We start from the raw sequence: 11799 nt of genomic DNA on the forward strand, positions 1-11799 counted from the left end.
AACCAATAAATGTCATGTTATAATATCACATGTTATTAACATCAAATGATAAATATCACACTATCACAGTCTAGCCACAGAATACACAACATTCCACTAGCTGTAAAGAAGGTCTAGTGTTTTCAGTCACTTTTTTTACCATATTTTCTTGACTGGTTAAGCAGTGACCATGTTAAGTTTGTTAAAAGGCACATTTGTCCGCGCGAGTGTAAGTGTAAGGTACGGGTTTATCAAAGTGTCACCAAGGGACACCTGCCTAGTCAGAAAGTCACATATCTTTTTGTTTTTTAGTTGAACCAGCATAGGCCATGGGAGAGACAAGCTCTCAACAAAGGCACTCCCTGCTGGTATCATGGTTGGTCCAGTAAGACAGCCTGGTCACTATGTACAGAGATTTGAATCTGTCATTGCCTCTAGGTGTACCTGGCTAAAGACATTCTTGTTTGATATTTTTGAATGAAAGACACAATGTGTGTGTGCAGGTTTCACCAATTCTGTTGGATTGCTCTCTTGTACTTGTGAAATCCAAGCTTAAGCATTGAGTAGAAAAGGTATGTAGATCATCTTGTACTTGTGGGATCTAAGCATTGAGTAGAAATGGTATGTAGATCATCTTGCTGCCCAGGAGCTGGGCTGATGCTGCCTGCAGACCTGGGAACTGGCCCAAAAGGTCACCTAGCCTGTTGGCCTCTGATGGAAATCTCTCAAGGATGTACTGCTGCAGGGCTTGCTTGTAGCAGGTGGAGATCTGGTTCAACTTTGGATCTTTTTTCACACTTTCTGCAGTTGGGAGAAATAAGTTAGATGTGCTGTTATTTAACTAACTACTACTCAGTCTTAGTGTCGAACTAGTCTTTTGACTTTTACAAAGTAGAGTTCACCCATTTCAGAATGTGAAGGGATAGTGTGGTCAGTTCTGTGCACAGCCAACTTTACTTTCCCTTTATTTGAGCCTAGTACCCATTAGAGCTGGGAGGACTCTAGCCGGGGATCTGAACCCCACATTCATGTCAGCAGCTGTGTGATCTACTCCCTGGCCACACTTCCACAGCCTACTAGGAATGGGGTCTTAGCATAAAACATGGTTTAGGGGCAAAGCTCTTACCATGATTCAAAAGTAAAATGACTTTGAGACAGAGAAGTTCCTTCTTGGTGACGCCTAGTTGCCAGAAATAAGCCATGATAGCTGTGAGTTTCTCCATGAGGCCACCTATCTCAGCCTGGAGCTGCTGGTATGTGAAGAATTTGTTGAAACTTTTCTCTAAGTAGTCCTGCATGCGTTGCATGTTGCCAGAGTAGAGCTCAGAGTAAGTCGGTTTTTTCTCAGCTTTCTTTAGGTGCTTGCTGACAGGGCCATAAGCTACCATAATGAGCAGTAAAAGTTCATGCCATTTTGACATGAGAATTTTGGTCTGGATATCTTTAGGTATCTCTCTGGGGAAAATATTTGAACATTACAGCCAATCCTGGTGACACTACATGCCATATGGAAACTAACCCAACGAACATGAGCTGACAAGCAAACATTTGAACAGACATGAGCTGACCCTACCCGACCATACAGTTTACCCTGCACACAAAAAGGCTTACCTGTAGAATGGCAACTGCTTCATCCAGTGGACAAATCTCATGACAATGTTGTCCCCCACTTGACACAGCGCCTGGGCCACAGCTTCTTCTGAGCCAGTGAACTGGTCTATGTGATAATCTTCTGCTATACTCAAAAGGCTCTCATTTTTGGCCAGTTCTGGGATCAGGGAAGATGGTGAGGTATAGTATGGGAGAGAAGTCTGAGCAAAGTTTTCACTCGTCTTCTCTTGGCTGCCCTCCAGCTCTTGTGTGGGTGCTCCTGGTCTGGTTGTTGGCTTGTATAGTGGGTAGCCACTGCTGGGGGCAAGGAAATCTGGCATGGTGTCATTGCTACAGCTCCTGATCTTGCTGCTCTCTAGAGGCTCCAGTTCCTGTTTGATACGAAATGTGTCTTCATGTTGGGAGTGGCCCTGGTTGGGAGTGGGCCATCCTTGTTTCTCCTGCTCTTGATGTTGGGAGTGGCCCTGGTTGGGAGTGGGCCATCCTTGTTTCTCCTGCTCTTGATGTTGGGAGTGGCCCTGGTTGGGAGTGGGCCATCCTTGTTTCTCCTGCTCTTGATGTTGGGAGTGGCCCTGGTTGGGAGTGGGCCAGCCTTGTTTCTCCTGCCCTTTACTGATCTTACAGTCATGATGGCTCTGAGAGTGTTGCTGATTCTTGTAGCTTTGCTCAAGCACCACTGGTGGGTGATCCATTGGCTGGGAATAGAGGTGCATACTTGCAGGCTTTTGGCCAATTTCTAACTGAGGTGTGTGGTAATGCTGTACAGCACAAGTAGGTGAAGATGGTTGTCTGTGAGGGGATGGAATCTTCAGGTTGGTCCCGCTCTCCTGACAAGAAAATTGCTTGTAATTCTTGAGACTGTCAGTGTAGGCCTGAGCCATGATGGTCCTGCAGGATGAAGCGTGGTGGAGCTGACTGTAGCTGGATGACGTGTCTGACTTTGTGCCATCAGTCCCACATTCTGTGCTGGACTCATAGGCAGAGTCTGATGATGGAAAGCTCTCACATGGATAGCCTGCTATTACCTCGGGCATTTCCAGCTTACATGTAGGAAAAGATAACCTGTGCATCTTTAAACTTTTCTCTGTGGTGTCTCGACGCTTGTGTTTCTTGTATTTCACCTGCAACACAAAAAAAAAAACACTGATTGACCAAATTTCAGTCCCAATTAGCTACAACATTAATCCAAATCACAATGGGCCTAAGGAAAGTGTACAATATGCATTAATAGCATGAAGGGAATTAAATCACTATGAGTATGACTAATCATGTTATAGGCCAAGCAGAACAGGATAGCCCATTATATTTTCTCTCAAAGAACAATTATTGAACAGACTGGTTCCTATAATAAGTTTTTAATCTTTCATTTGGTAAGTAATTCTGACAGCACAGCAGGAAAAAAAATATTTCCCATAAATGAAATATGAAACATACTTCAAATCTAAAGCACCACTTCAAATCTAAAGCACCAATAAAAGATGAAAAATTGGACTGACCTTATAAAGGTTATACACTGCTCCAGAGTTTCTTCCCCCTGGCATTCTGTCTTCACGCACAGCTGAAATAAAACTAAAACTGTAACCCTAGCCACACAATTAACTATTCACAACTGTACACTGTAACAGAAAAAAAACTTAGCACACAATTTTTTGTGAAAAGGTCAAGAATACATGAATTAACTGACAAACATTTTTTGTAGTCAGTTTTCTTCAAGACTAGTAAGCGGAGTAGTGTTACAAGTAGATCTACTCTACCTGTTTGACTATTAGTCTTAGGTGCAGATGACTAAGTCCCTTAAATCTTTACACAGTCCTGAGAAAGTAATTTTCACTATTGTAATTGTAGATTAATCTTCACTGTGGGAACGGAGATCAAAATCCAGGGTTGTAAGTTGTAACAGATGTAAATGTAGGGGGGGGGGGGCTATTTGTTTGTACAGAGCTGGGAGAGCTGTAACTACTCAGTATGGGACTGACCACACTATCCCTTCATAGGCTGAGCATGGGACTGACCACACTATCCCTTCATAGGCTGAGCATGGGACTGACCACACTATCCCTTCATAGGCTGAGCATGGGACTGACCACACTATCCCTTCATAGGCTGAGCATGGGACTGACCACACTATCCCTTCATAGGCTGAGCATGGGACTGACCACACTATCCCTTCATAGGCTGAGCATGGGACTGACCACACTATCCCTTCATAGGCTGAGCATGGGACTGACCACACTATCCCTTCATAGGCTGAGCATGGGACTGACCACACTATCCCTTCATAGGCTGAGCATGGGACTGACCACACTATCCCTTCATAGGCTGAGCATGGGACTGACCACACTATCCCTTCATAGGCTGAGCATGGGACTGACCACACTATCCCTTCATAGGCTGAGCATGGGACTGACCACACTATCCCTTCATAGGCTGAGCATGGGACTGACCACACTATCCCTTCATAGGCTGAGCATGGGACTGACCACACTATCCCTTCATAGGCTGAGCATGGGACTGACCACACTATCCCTTCATAGGCTGAGCATGGGACTGACCACACTATCCCTTCATAGGCTGAGCATGGGACTGACCACACTATCCCTTCATAGGCTGAGCATGGGACTGACCACACTATCCCTTCATAGGCTGAGCATGGGACTGACCACACTATCCCTTCATAGGCTGAGCATGGGACTGACCACACTATCCCTTCATAGGCTGAGCATGGGACTGACCACACTATCCCTTCATAGGCTGAGCATGGGACTGACCACACTATCCCTTCATAGGCTGAGCATGGGACTGACCACACTATCCCTTCATAGGCTGAGCATGGGACTGACCACACTATCCCTTCATAGGCTGAGCATGGGACTGACCACACTATCCCTTCATAGGCTGAGCATGGGACTGACCACACTATCCCTTCATAGGCTGAGCATGGGACTGACCACACTATCCCTTCATAGGCTGAGCATGGGACTGACCACACTATCCCTTCATAGGCTGAGCATGGGACTGACCACACTATCCCTTCATAGGCTGAGCATGGGACTGACCACACTATCCCTTCATAGGCTGAGCATGGGACTGACCACACTATCCCTTCATAGGCTGAGCATGGGACTGACCACACTATCCCTTCATAGGCTGAGCATGGGACTGACCACACTATCCCTTCACAGAAGCAGGTGAACTTCACCTGCCCTGGGTCCCGCCAACTTCCAAAGGGCAACCTTATCATTCACATCTAAAAAGAAGTCACACCTCAGCTTACATATTTCAGTCTTTTAAAAACATCAACTTCTGTCTATAATATTTTCTGAGCTCAAAAATCATTTGAATAATGAATGAATAAATAATTAAAGCTAACGTCAAACTAATAATAATGAATTGGAACAAAATGGCGTGTATTGTCATTTACAACAAATGTTTACAATAGTAGATATGGGTCGGATTTGTGACAGCTATTACGGGCAGATAATTTAGTATTTAAACAATTTGAGACTAAGGGGAGGTAACAATTTCTGCTTGATATTTTCATTGTCGTCTGTAAATTGTCCTTACGGACGGCTGCTTTTACAAGTCAGTGGGGAGGGGGGGAGTTGGTGTCGAATTAACAAAGTGTGAATTACTGAAAAGTAGAAAACAAATATTGGCGTATGATACACTGCTGGTCAGCTCATAGTGAATATTACGCTATCATCACGGCCAGCTGGGCACATACAATTGGATAAAAATTTATTGGTTTAATCTACTTAGAGCCAGGGTATAATAAAGTTTAATTACGTGAATATTATTTCAAATTAAATTATATCTAAATTTAGCCTAATTTGCTCAACAGATTTATATGAGATAATTAAGGCCTGATGTAGTTTAGTATAGAAACTCTTATTGGCCTAGATTTCCAATCTACGGCCAGGAAACTTAACTTACCAGCTAATACCATTCCCATTTTGAGGCACTTCTTAAATCTACAGTATTGACAGCGATTGCGTTGTGCTTTGTTGATCTGACAGCTGCCATCTGCTACACATGTGTAAACTCTTTTGTTTTGAACTGTCCTCTTAAAGAAACCTTTACACCTGGACAAAATGTTGGAAACATTTTTTTAACCATCTCTTACAATCATTGTCCCAATACAATTCTGAAATACTAAGAAAGTGTGCGTGTCATTGTATCCCCCCCCCCCCCCCCCCCCCCAAATTTTGTTACTTCAAAATTACATTTTTTTTTTCCAAGTTTTTTGAAGGTTTTAAATTTATTTAGTCCAACTTTTACCCAGTTAATTTTTAAATGCCTTTTTTGACAAAACCAATAAGAAGTTTTTTTTTATAAATGGTGTGCTAAAGAATGACATTTTATTTTTCTAACTCACCCTTCACATGTAATAATCCCATAATGAAGTCCTGTAGCTTTGTCATCACAAATAGCACATATTAAAGTCTCCTCCGCATCTGACTCTTCACTCTTGATGTGATCCATGCACATGCCACCCTCTCTGGGCTTCATGTTATGGGGGTTCTCTGCCAGATGACCCCGGTACACAAATGCTCCATTTGTGTAATGGGAAATAAATTCACTGTCTTTTTCCAAACGAGTTTCTTCCTTCTTGGGTTGCTTGAAGTTGGGGGTGGACATGTGAGAGATGTCAGCTTTGTCCAGCTGAAGCACATCTTCAGGCCTGACTCCCTTAGTCCCATCCAATGTTGGGTAAGTTATCAAATTTTGGCTCTGGGTTGATGAGTCACTTGTTGCAGATAGAAAATAGCCTTGAGCATTTGTTGTTATGAACATAGGTGTGGAGACAGGCTGTAGCACCCCTGCTGTTGATATAGCCATCATCAGCTTCATGCCATTGTTGGGGTGGGCACTGAAGCCATTAGAAAGCTGCATAAGATAACCTTGTGGACAGCTGAGGATCATTGGGGAGCCTGACTTGCCAGCAGCTGGTGACACCTCTGGGCTCATGGAAGGTGAAGCAGATTTGTGGGCAGGTGAGCAACTCCCTGACAGATGAGCACCTGCTTCATCTTTCTCAGGGTATCTCTTTTCTTCCTTTTGCAGCTTTTTCTTTTTTAAAGGTGGCTGTGAGTCCATCTCAGAGGTCCTGTCTGAAATATAAGCACTGTCAGCACTCCCTGTGCTCACATCACTCTGGCCATCACATTCTGATGGCTTGGACAAGACAAAGTGCCCTGGCAGATCTGACTGACCTAAGATGTCCCTAACGCGCTTACGCTTCAGTTTTAAATTTTGAAAGAGGCCAGCATCTGACGTCGGGGCAGCTTCCTCCATGTTCAACTTCTGGCCTGGAACATAGGGCAAGAACACAGCAGTCATCTGAAACAAAATAACTCCATGACACCACTCTATCCCAACATTTGTTTCATTCCTGTATTAATATGTAGGGACAAACTACTGCATTAACAATAGGAATTTATATTGCCCACATTGGACAAATATTTACAGATAACATTTTTATCTAAGTAAATCATAACATTTTTGACTGCTTATGTGAAACCCCCCTGGGTCCACCCGGCTAGTACCTAGCACACATTAGGGAAAGTAAAAATAGCTGGGCATAGTGCTGACTACATTATATCCCTTCATATGCCAAGGTCAAGAAATATATGAGCTCTACTTTAATCCCAATTCCAACTGAAATAAAGACAAATTACCCGTCTATCAACCAAACAGGTTATCATTAGCAAATTAGAACAGCAGAACCTTACAAACATAACATAGCTTTTTAAAAGTAAAATATGTATCGACATATCCACATATTAAAAAACTTTAAATATTTAAGAAAAAAATAAGCTCAGTGACTGAGAGAAACGGTGGAGTCACTGAGTGAAATGGTGGAGTCACTGAGAGAAACGGTGGAGTCACTGAGAGAAATTGTGGAGTCACTGTGAGAAATGGTGGAGTCACCACTGAGTGAAATGGTGGAGTCATTGAGTGAAATGGTGGAGTCACTGAGTGAAATGGTGGAGTCACTGAGAGAAATGGTGGAGTCACTGAGAGAAATGGTGGAGTCACTGTGAGAAATGGTGGAGTCACCACTGAGTGAAATGGTGGAGTCACTGAGAGAAATGGTGAAGTCACTGAGTGAAATGGTGGAGTCACCACTGAGTGAAATAGTGGAGTCACTGAGAGAAATGGTGGAGTCACTGAGAGAAATGGTGGAGTCAATGAGAGAAATGGTGGAGTCACTGAGTGAAATGGTGGAGTCACCACTGAGTGAAATGGTGGAGTCACCACTGAGTGAAATGGTGGAGTCACTGAGTGAAATGGTGGAGTCACCACTGAGTGAAATGGTGGAGTCACTGAGTGAAATGGTGGAGTCACTGAGATAAACAGTGGAGTCACTGAGTGAAATGGTGGAGTCACTGAGAGAAATGGTGGAGTCACTGAGAGAAATGGTGGAGTCATTGAGTGAAATGGTGGAGTCACTGAGAGAAATGGTGGAGTCACTGAGAGAAATGGTGGAGTCACTGAGTGAAATGGTGGAGTAACTGAGAGAAATGGTGGAGTCACTGAGAGAAATGGTGGAGTCATTGAGTGAAATGGTGGAGTCACTGAGTGAAATGGTGGAGTCACTGAGAGAAATGGTGGAGTCACTGAAAGAAATGGTGGAGTCACTGAGTGAAATGGTGGAGTCAGTGAGTGAAATGGTGGAGTCACTGAGAGAAATGGTGGAGTCACTGAGAGAAATGGTGGAGTCACTGAGAGAAATGGTGGAGTCACTGAGAGAAATGGTGGAGTCACTGAGAGAAATGGTGGAGTCACTGAGTGAAATGGTGGAGTCACTGAGTGAAATGGTGGAGTCACTGAGTGAAATGGTGGAGTCACTGAGAGAAATGGTGGAGTCACTGAGAGAAATGGTGGAGCCACAAAGAAACGGTGGAGTCACTGAGAGAAATGGTGGAGTCACTGAGAGAAAGGGTGGAGTCACTGAGTGAAATGGTGGAGTCACTGAGTGAAATGGTGGAGTCACTGAGAGAAACGGTGGAGTCACTGAGAGAAACGGTGGAGTCACTGAGAGAAATGGTGGAGCCACAAAGAAACGGTGGAGCTCCCTCTATTTCTAATACTCAAATGAGCCAAATATTGGCACAAGATTTCAAATGAAATGTCCAAGTTAAATTAGTTACAATGAATGGACTAGCAAACCTGGCTGAGAACTACCTTCAAGGTCAAGGCTGAGCCCCCCCCCCCCCCCCCTTAGCAACAGCAGCAAATAAAGTTGGTCAACAATGGCCAGATTTCAAGGCTGACAGCCTAGCACTCAAACAACAAACCCTCTGATACTGGCACCACCAGACAGGGGGGGGGGGGGGGGGGGTGTGCTTACACATTGTCTAAGAGAGGGAGTGGTGGACTGATACATTTTAAAATACCTCGCATAACACCTGGTCAGCATTTGAAGGAAAATCTGTCAAAAGTTTTCTCATTGTTTGATAGACTAAAGAAGAAACCTTATGATATATGGCAGGAGCAGAGGCGTAGCGACCCTTCCCGGCGCCCGGGGACAAACTTTTTGATTTGCACCCCCCTCAAGATTTCTATTTGCACCACCCCTCAAACTTTTGATATGCACCCCCCTCAACCTTTCAATTTATTTTTCCAACCCATTTTGGCACCCCCTAAGGTCAGCGCCCAGGGACATATGTCCCTGTGTCCCCCCCCCCCCCCCCCTCGCTAGACTACTGGGCAGGAGAGATAAACCTGTCAGCACTTGGTATATAAAGTTAGTTATAAAATGTCTGTCCTTGTGTTAAGACCACCTGTTTCATTATTTATAACATTAGGTAAATAATACATTCTTATTTGAACTTGGCAACTTTTTTTTTATCCATTATTATGATTCAGGGTAAACAGCACTGATGAGTAGCATTTGTAATAGTCACTACTCAAACTGTAGGCCTAGCACTGTAGCACTAGCTTAGTTTTACCTTCACGTTACAAGCAGGGTAGTTATCACAAGCAGGGTAGTTATCGCAAGCAGGGTAGTTATCTAACATTTTGATGGAAGGGGGATGGTGGTGAGAGAATAGACAATGGTACCCTACAGTAGGCATGTTAAATTTTACAGGGAAAAAAATGTATATATGTTGAGGGTTGCTTACTGTCTCCCCCCCCCCCCCCCCCCCCCGAAGCTCTAAGACATAGAATTCATGAATATGGATCCAAATGTACAAACTTCTATCATACATCATGGTGGGGAGTGGCAATTAAATTTCCAGTGCCCTGCTTGGCCATTGCTTAAGTATTTACTCTATGAGACTATCTATAGTTATACTATAAAATATATTTTTTGTAGGCCTATTTCATAATTTCATTAGGAAGAATAAATTAATGATTAATGAGCTTAAATAGGCATATTATTATACGATCTGGAATCTAAATCTCTTCTGTCTTCTATTAGTCCAGTCTATTACTAGATCTACTACTATGGTTTACCAGTTGAGTTTAGTTCAGTTAGAGTTTATGCCAATGGAGTAATGCCTAATGAATTAGATCTAGAATCTAGATATCTCTGATGATCTAGGCCTAATTTTTAACACTTATTTATGCTAGACCTAAGCAATTACCAATGTCCGATAGACCTAATAGACGCATCCATAAAATAGTAAATAGGTGTGTTGGGTTGTTATTGTAATCTCGATTAATTTTATGGTTAGAAATTTCAAATTAGAATTAGGCGTATGGTTAGTAACTTAGTAGGGTTGGGGTTAGGGACAGGGTTAGCGAGCAATGTGTGTATTTAATTAACAACCAGTAACCTAACACCCCCTTTTTAAAGAAGATTCCATTATCGGACACTGGTATATAAAAAATAGTAGATCTAGATCTATATAGATCTATAGACTAGCTTTTAGTAGGGCCTAATTTTAAGTAATTTAATATAATATAAATTCCCCCAACATTTCTTTAAATTAAATTATTACTGTAGGTCTATACTATTTAAATTTAAATGCATTTCTAAGATAAAATAATTAATAAGCGTATGTACTAAATAATCTTCTAAAATAAAATCATTTAGACTAAATTATTACTTACAACAGTACGGTCGGTACCTGATGTTAAAATTGGTGATCCAGATGAAAACACCCGCTAACAGAAATCCACCCTCTGCGACAGAACTTTTGATTCGATTGAAAAGTATCGCTAGGCTTACAACTGCACGAGTCCACACACCGCAAAACACGTGACCGAACCAAAAGGTTCCAAAATAGAATTTGTTTTTGGGCTGAAGCAAGCATATCTGTTCGGGAATATTTGGACAGCTTGCTTACATAGCATTTGTGATAAAGCATCGCCCTGTCGTTTATCGCACCAATGGATTTCAGATACAAAACGCGCCTCTCTTTTTCTCTACCATCAGCACGTTTACGTACGCCTGTTAAAAAACCACCTCACGCGGCCATCAATGTGAGACTGTGTGACCTTGGCCATGCGCAATCGCCGTAATCATGACCGTGACCTTTTACTGGGGTCTCCTGTTAGACACGGATGGGGTCAATAAGGTAAACTAAGCTTCAGAATTTCTTTTGGATAACTTATAAAGACTAAAGATTACAATAAAATCTTAACGAAGGTATTATGCGACGTTATGTATGTTTCTTCCAGACTTTTTTCTCCGGGGGCGCACTTGAAATTTTCGGGGGTAGGAGGGGGGGGGGGGGGGGGGGGGGGGGGGCAACACCCCCCCCCCGAAAAGATGCCTGGAAGAAACTCTGATTGTTGTTCGTTATCTGCGTTTTAGAAAATTCATTTTGCAATTGTTTTGCCATTTGTGTTTAGATGAATGAGGTCACACTCCGGTCTATTTATTTGAACTCGCTTCAGTTTTTACAGTCTAACCAGGGGCAGTGGCGTCGTAGGTAGATCGAGTGTCCGCTGGTGCGACACCTGATGGTGTGAACCCCCCACATCAAAGGAAATCAAAGTTTGTCTACATGTTACCGCCCCCCCCCCCCCCCACCCGCATCATGTCGGTATCGTCTATTTACATTTAAAATAAACTCTAATTAATCATTCATTAAACTGGTAAAAAACATAATTTCTTCTATATATTTTGCACATTTTTACTTTCTCGTATACAGAGTATAGAGAAAGTATTGTAATCGCGCACAAAAATCACAGGCAATTTTGACAGTTTTCATCGTTTTACAATTATATCTCAGTACTTCATCATATACGGAG

General features: G+C 42.8%; 1 protein-coding gene across 2 annotated transcripts; it reads right to left on the minus strand.

The window, feature by feature from the left end:
* Nucleotides 1-54: 54 nt before the first annotated feature.
* On the minus strand, nt 55-11034 carry LOC131938017 (hormone receptor 4). 2 transcript variants are annotated; one of them, XM_059295819.1, is made up of 7 exons: nt 10671-11034; nt 5966-6930; nt 5524-5672; nt 3087-3148; nt 1591-2711; nt 1106-1434; nt 55-780 (listed from the first exon to the last, which is right to left on the minus strand). In XM_059295819.1, exons 2-7 carry the CDS (start codon nt 6928-6930, stop codon nt 581-583), a joined length of 2826 nt encoding a protein of 941 aa, XP_059151802.1. In that variant the 5' UTR covers nt 10671-11034; the 3' UTR covers nt 55-580. The 2 variants fall into 2 exon arrangements, with proteins under 2 accessions (XP_059151802.1, XP_059151801.1); XM_059295818.1 differs by having other exon boundaries at nt 10654-11034.
* Between the last annotated feature and the right edge of the window lie 765 nt (nt 11035-11799).

Source organism: Physella acuta, unplaced genomic scaffold, assembly GCF_028476545.2.
Source record: "Physella acuta isolate Inbredline_101_S28 unplaced genomic scaffold, ASM2847654v3 ptg000228l, whole genome shotgun sequence".
Lineage (NCBI taxonomy): Eukaryota > Metazoa > Mollusca > Gastropoda > Physidae > Physella > Physella acuta.

Coding starts and splice junctions, on each gene's coding strand:
- LOC131938017 (XM_059295819.1), bottom strand. CDS start 6,930: ATGACTGCTGTGTTCTTGCCCTATGTTCCAGGCCAGAAGTTGAACATG. Junction 2,712..3,086: donor CAGTGTATAACCTTTATAAG/GTCAGTCCAATT, acceptor TTTGTGTTGCAG/GTGAAATACAAGAAACACAA. Junction 1,435..1,590: donor AAGCAGTTGCCATTCTACAG/GTAAGCCTTTTT, acceptor TATTTTCCCCAG/AGAGATACCTAAAGATATCC.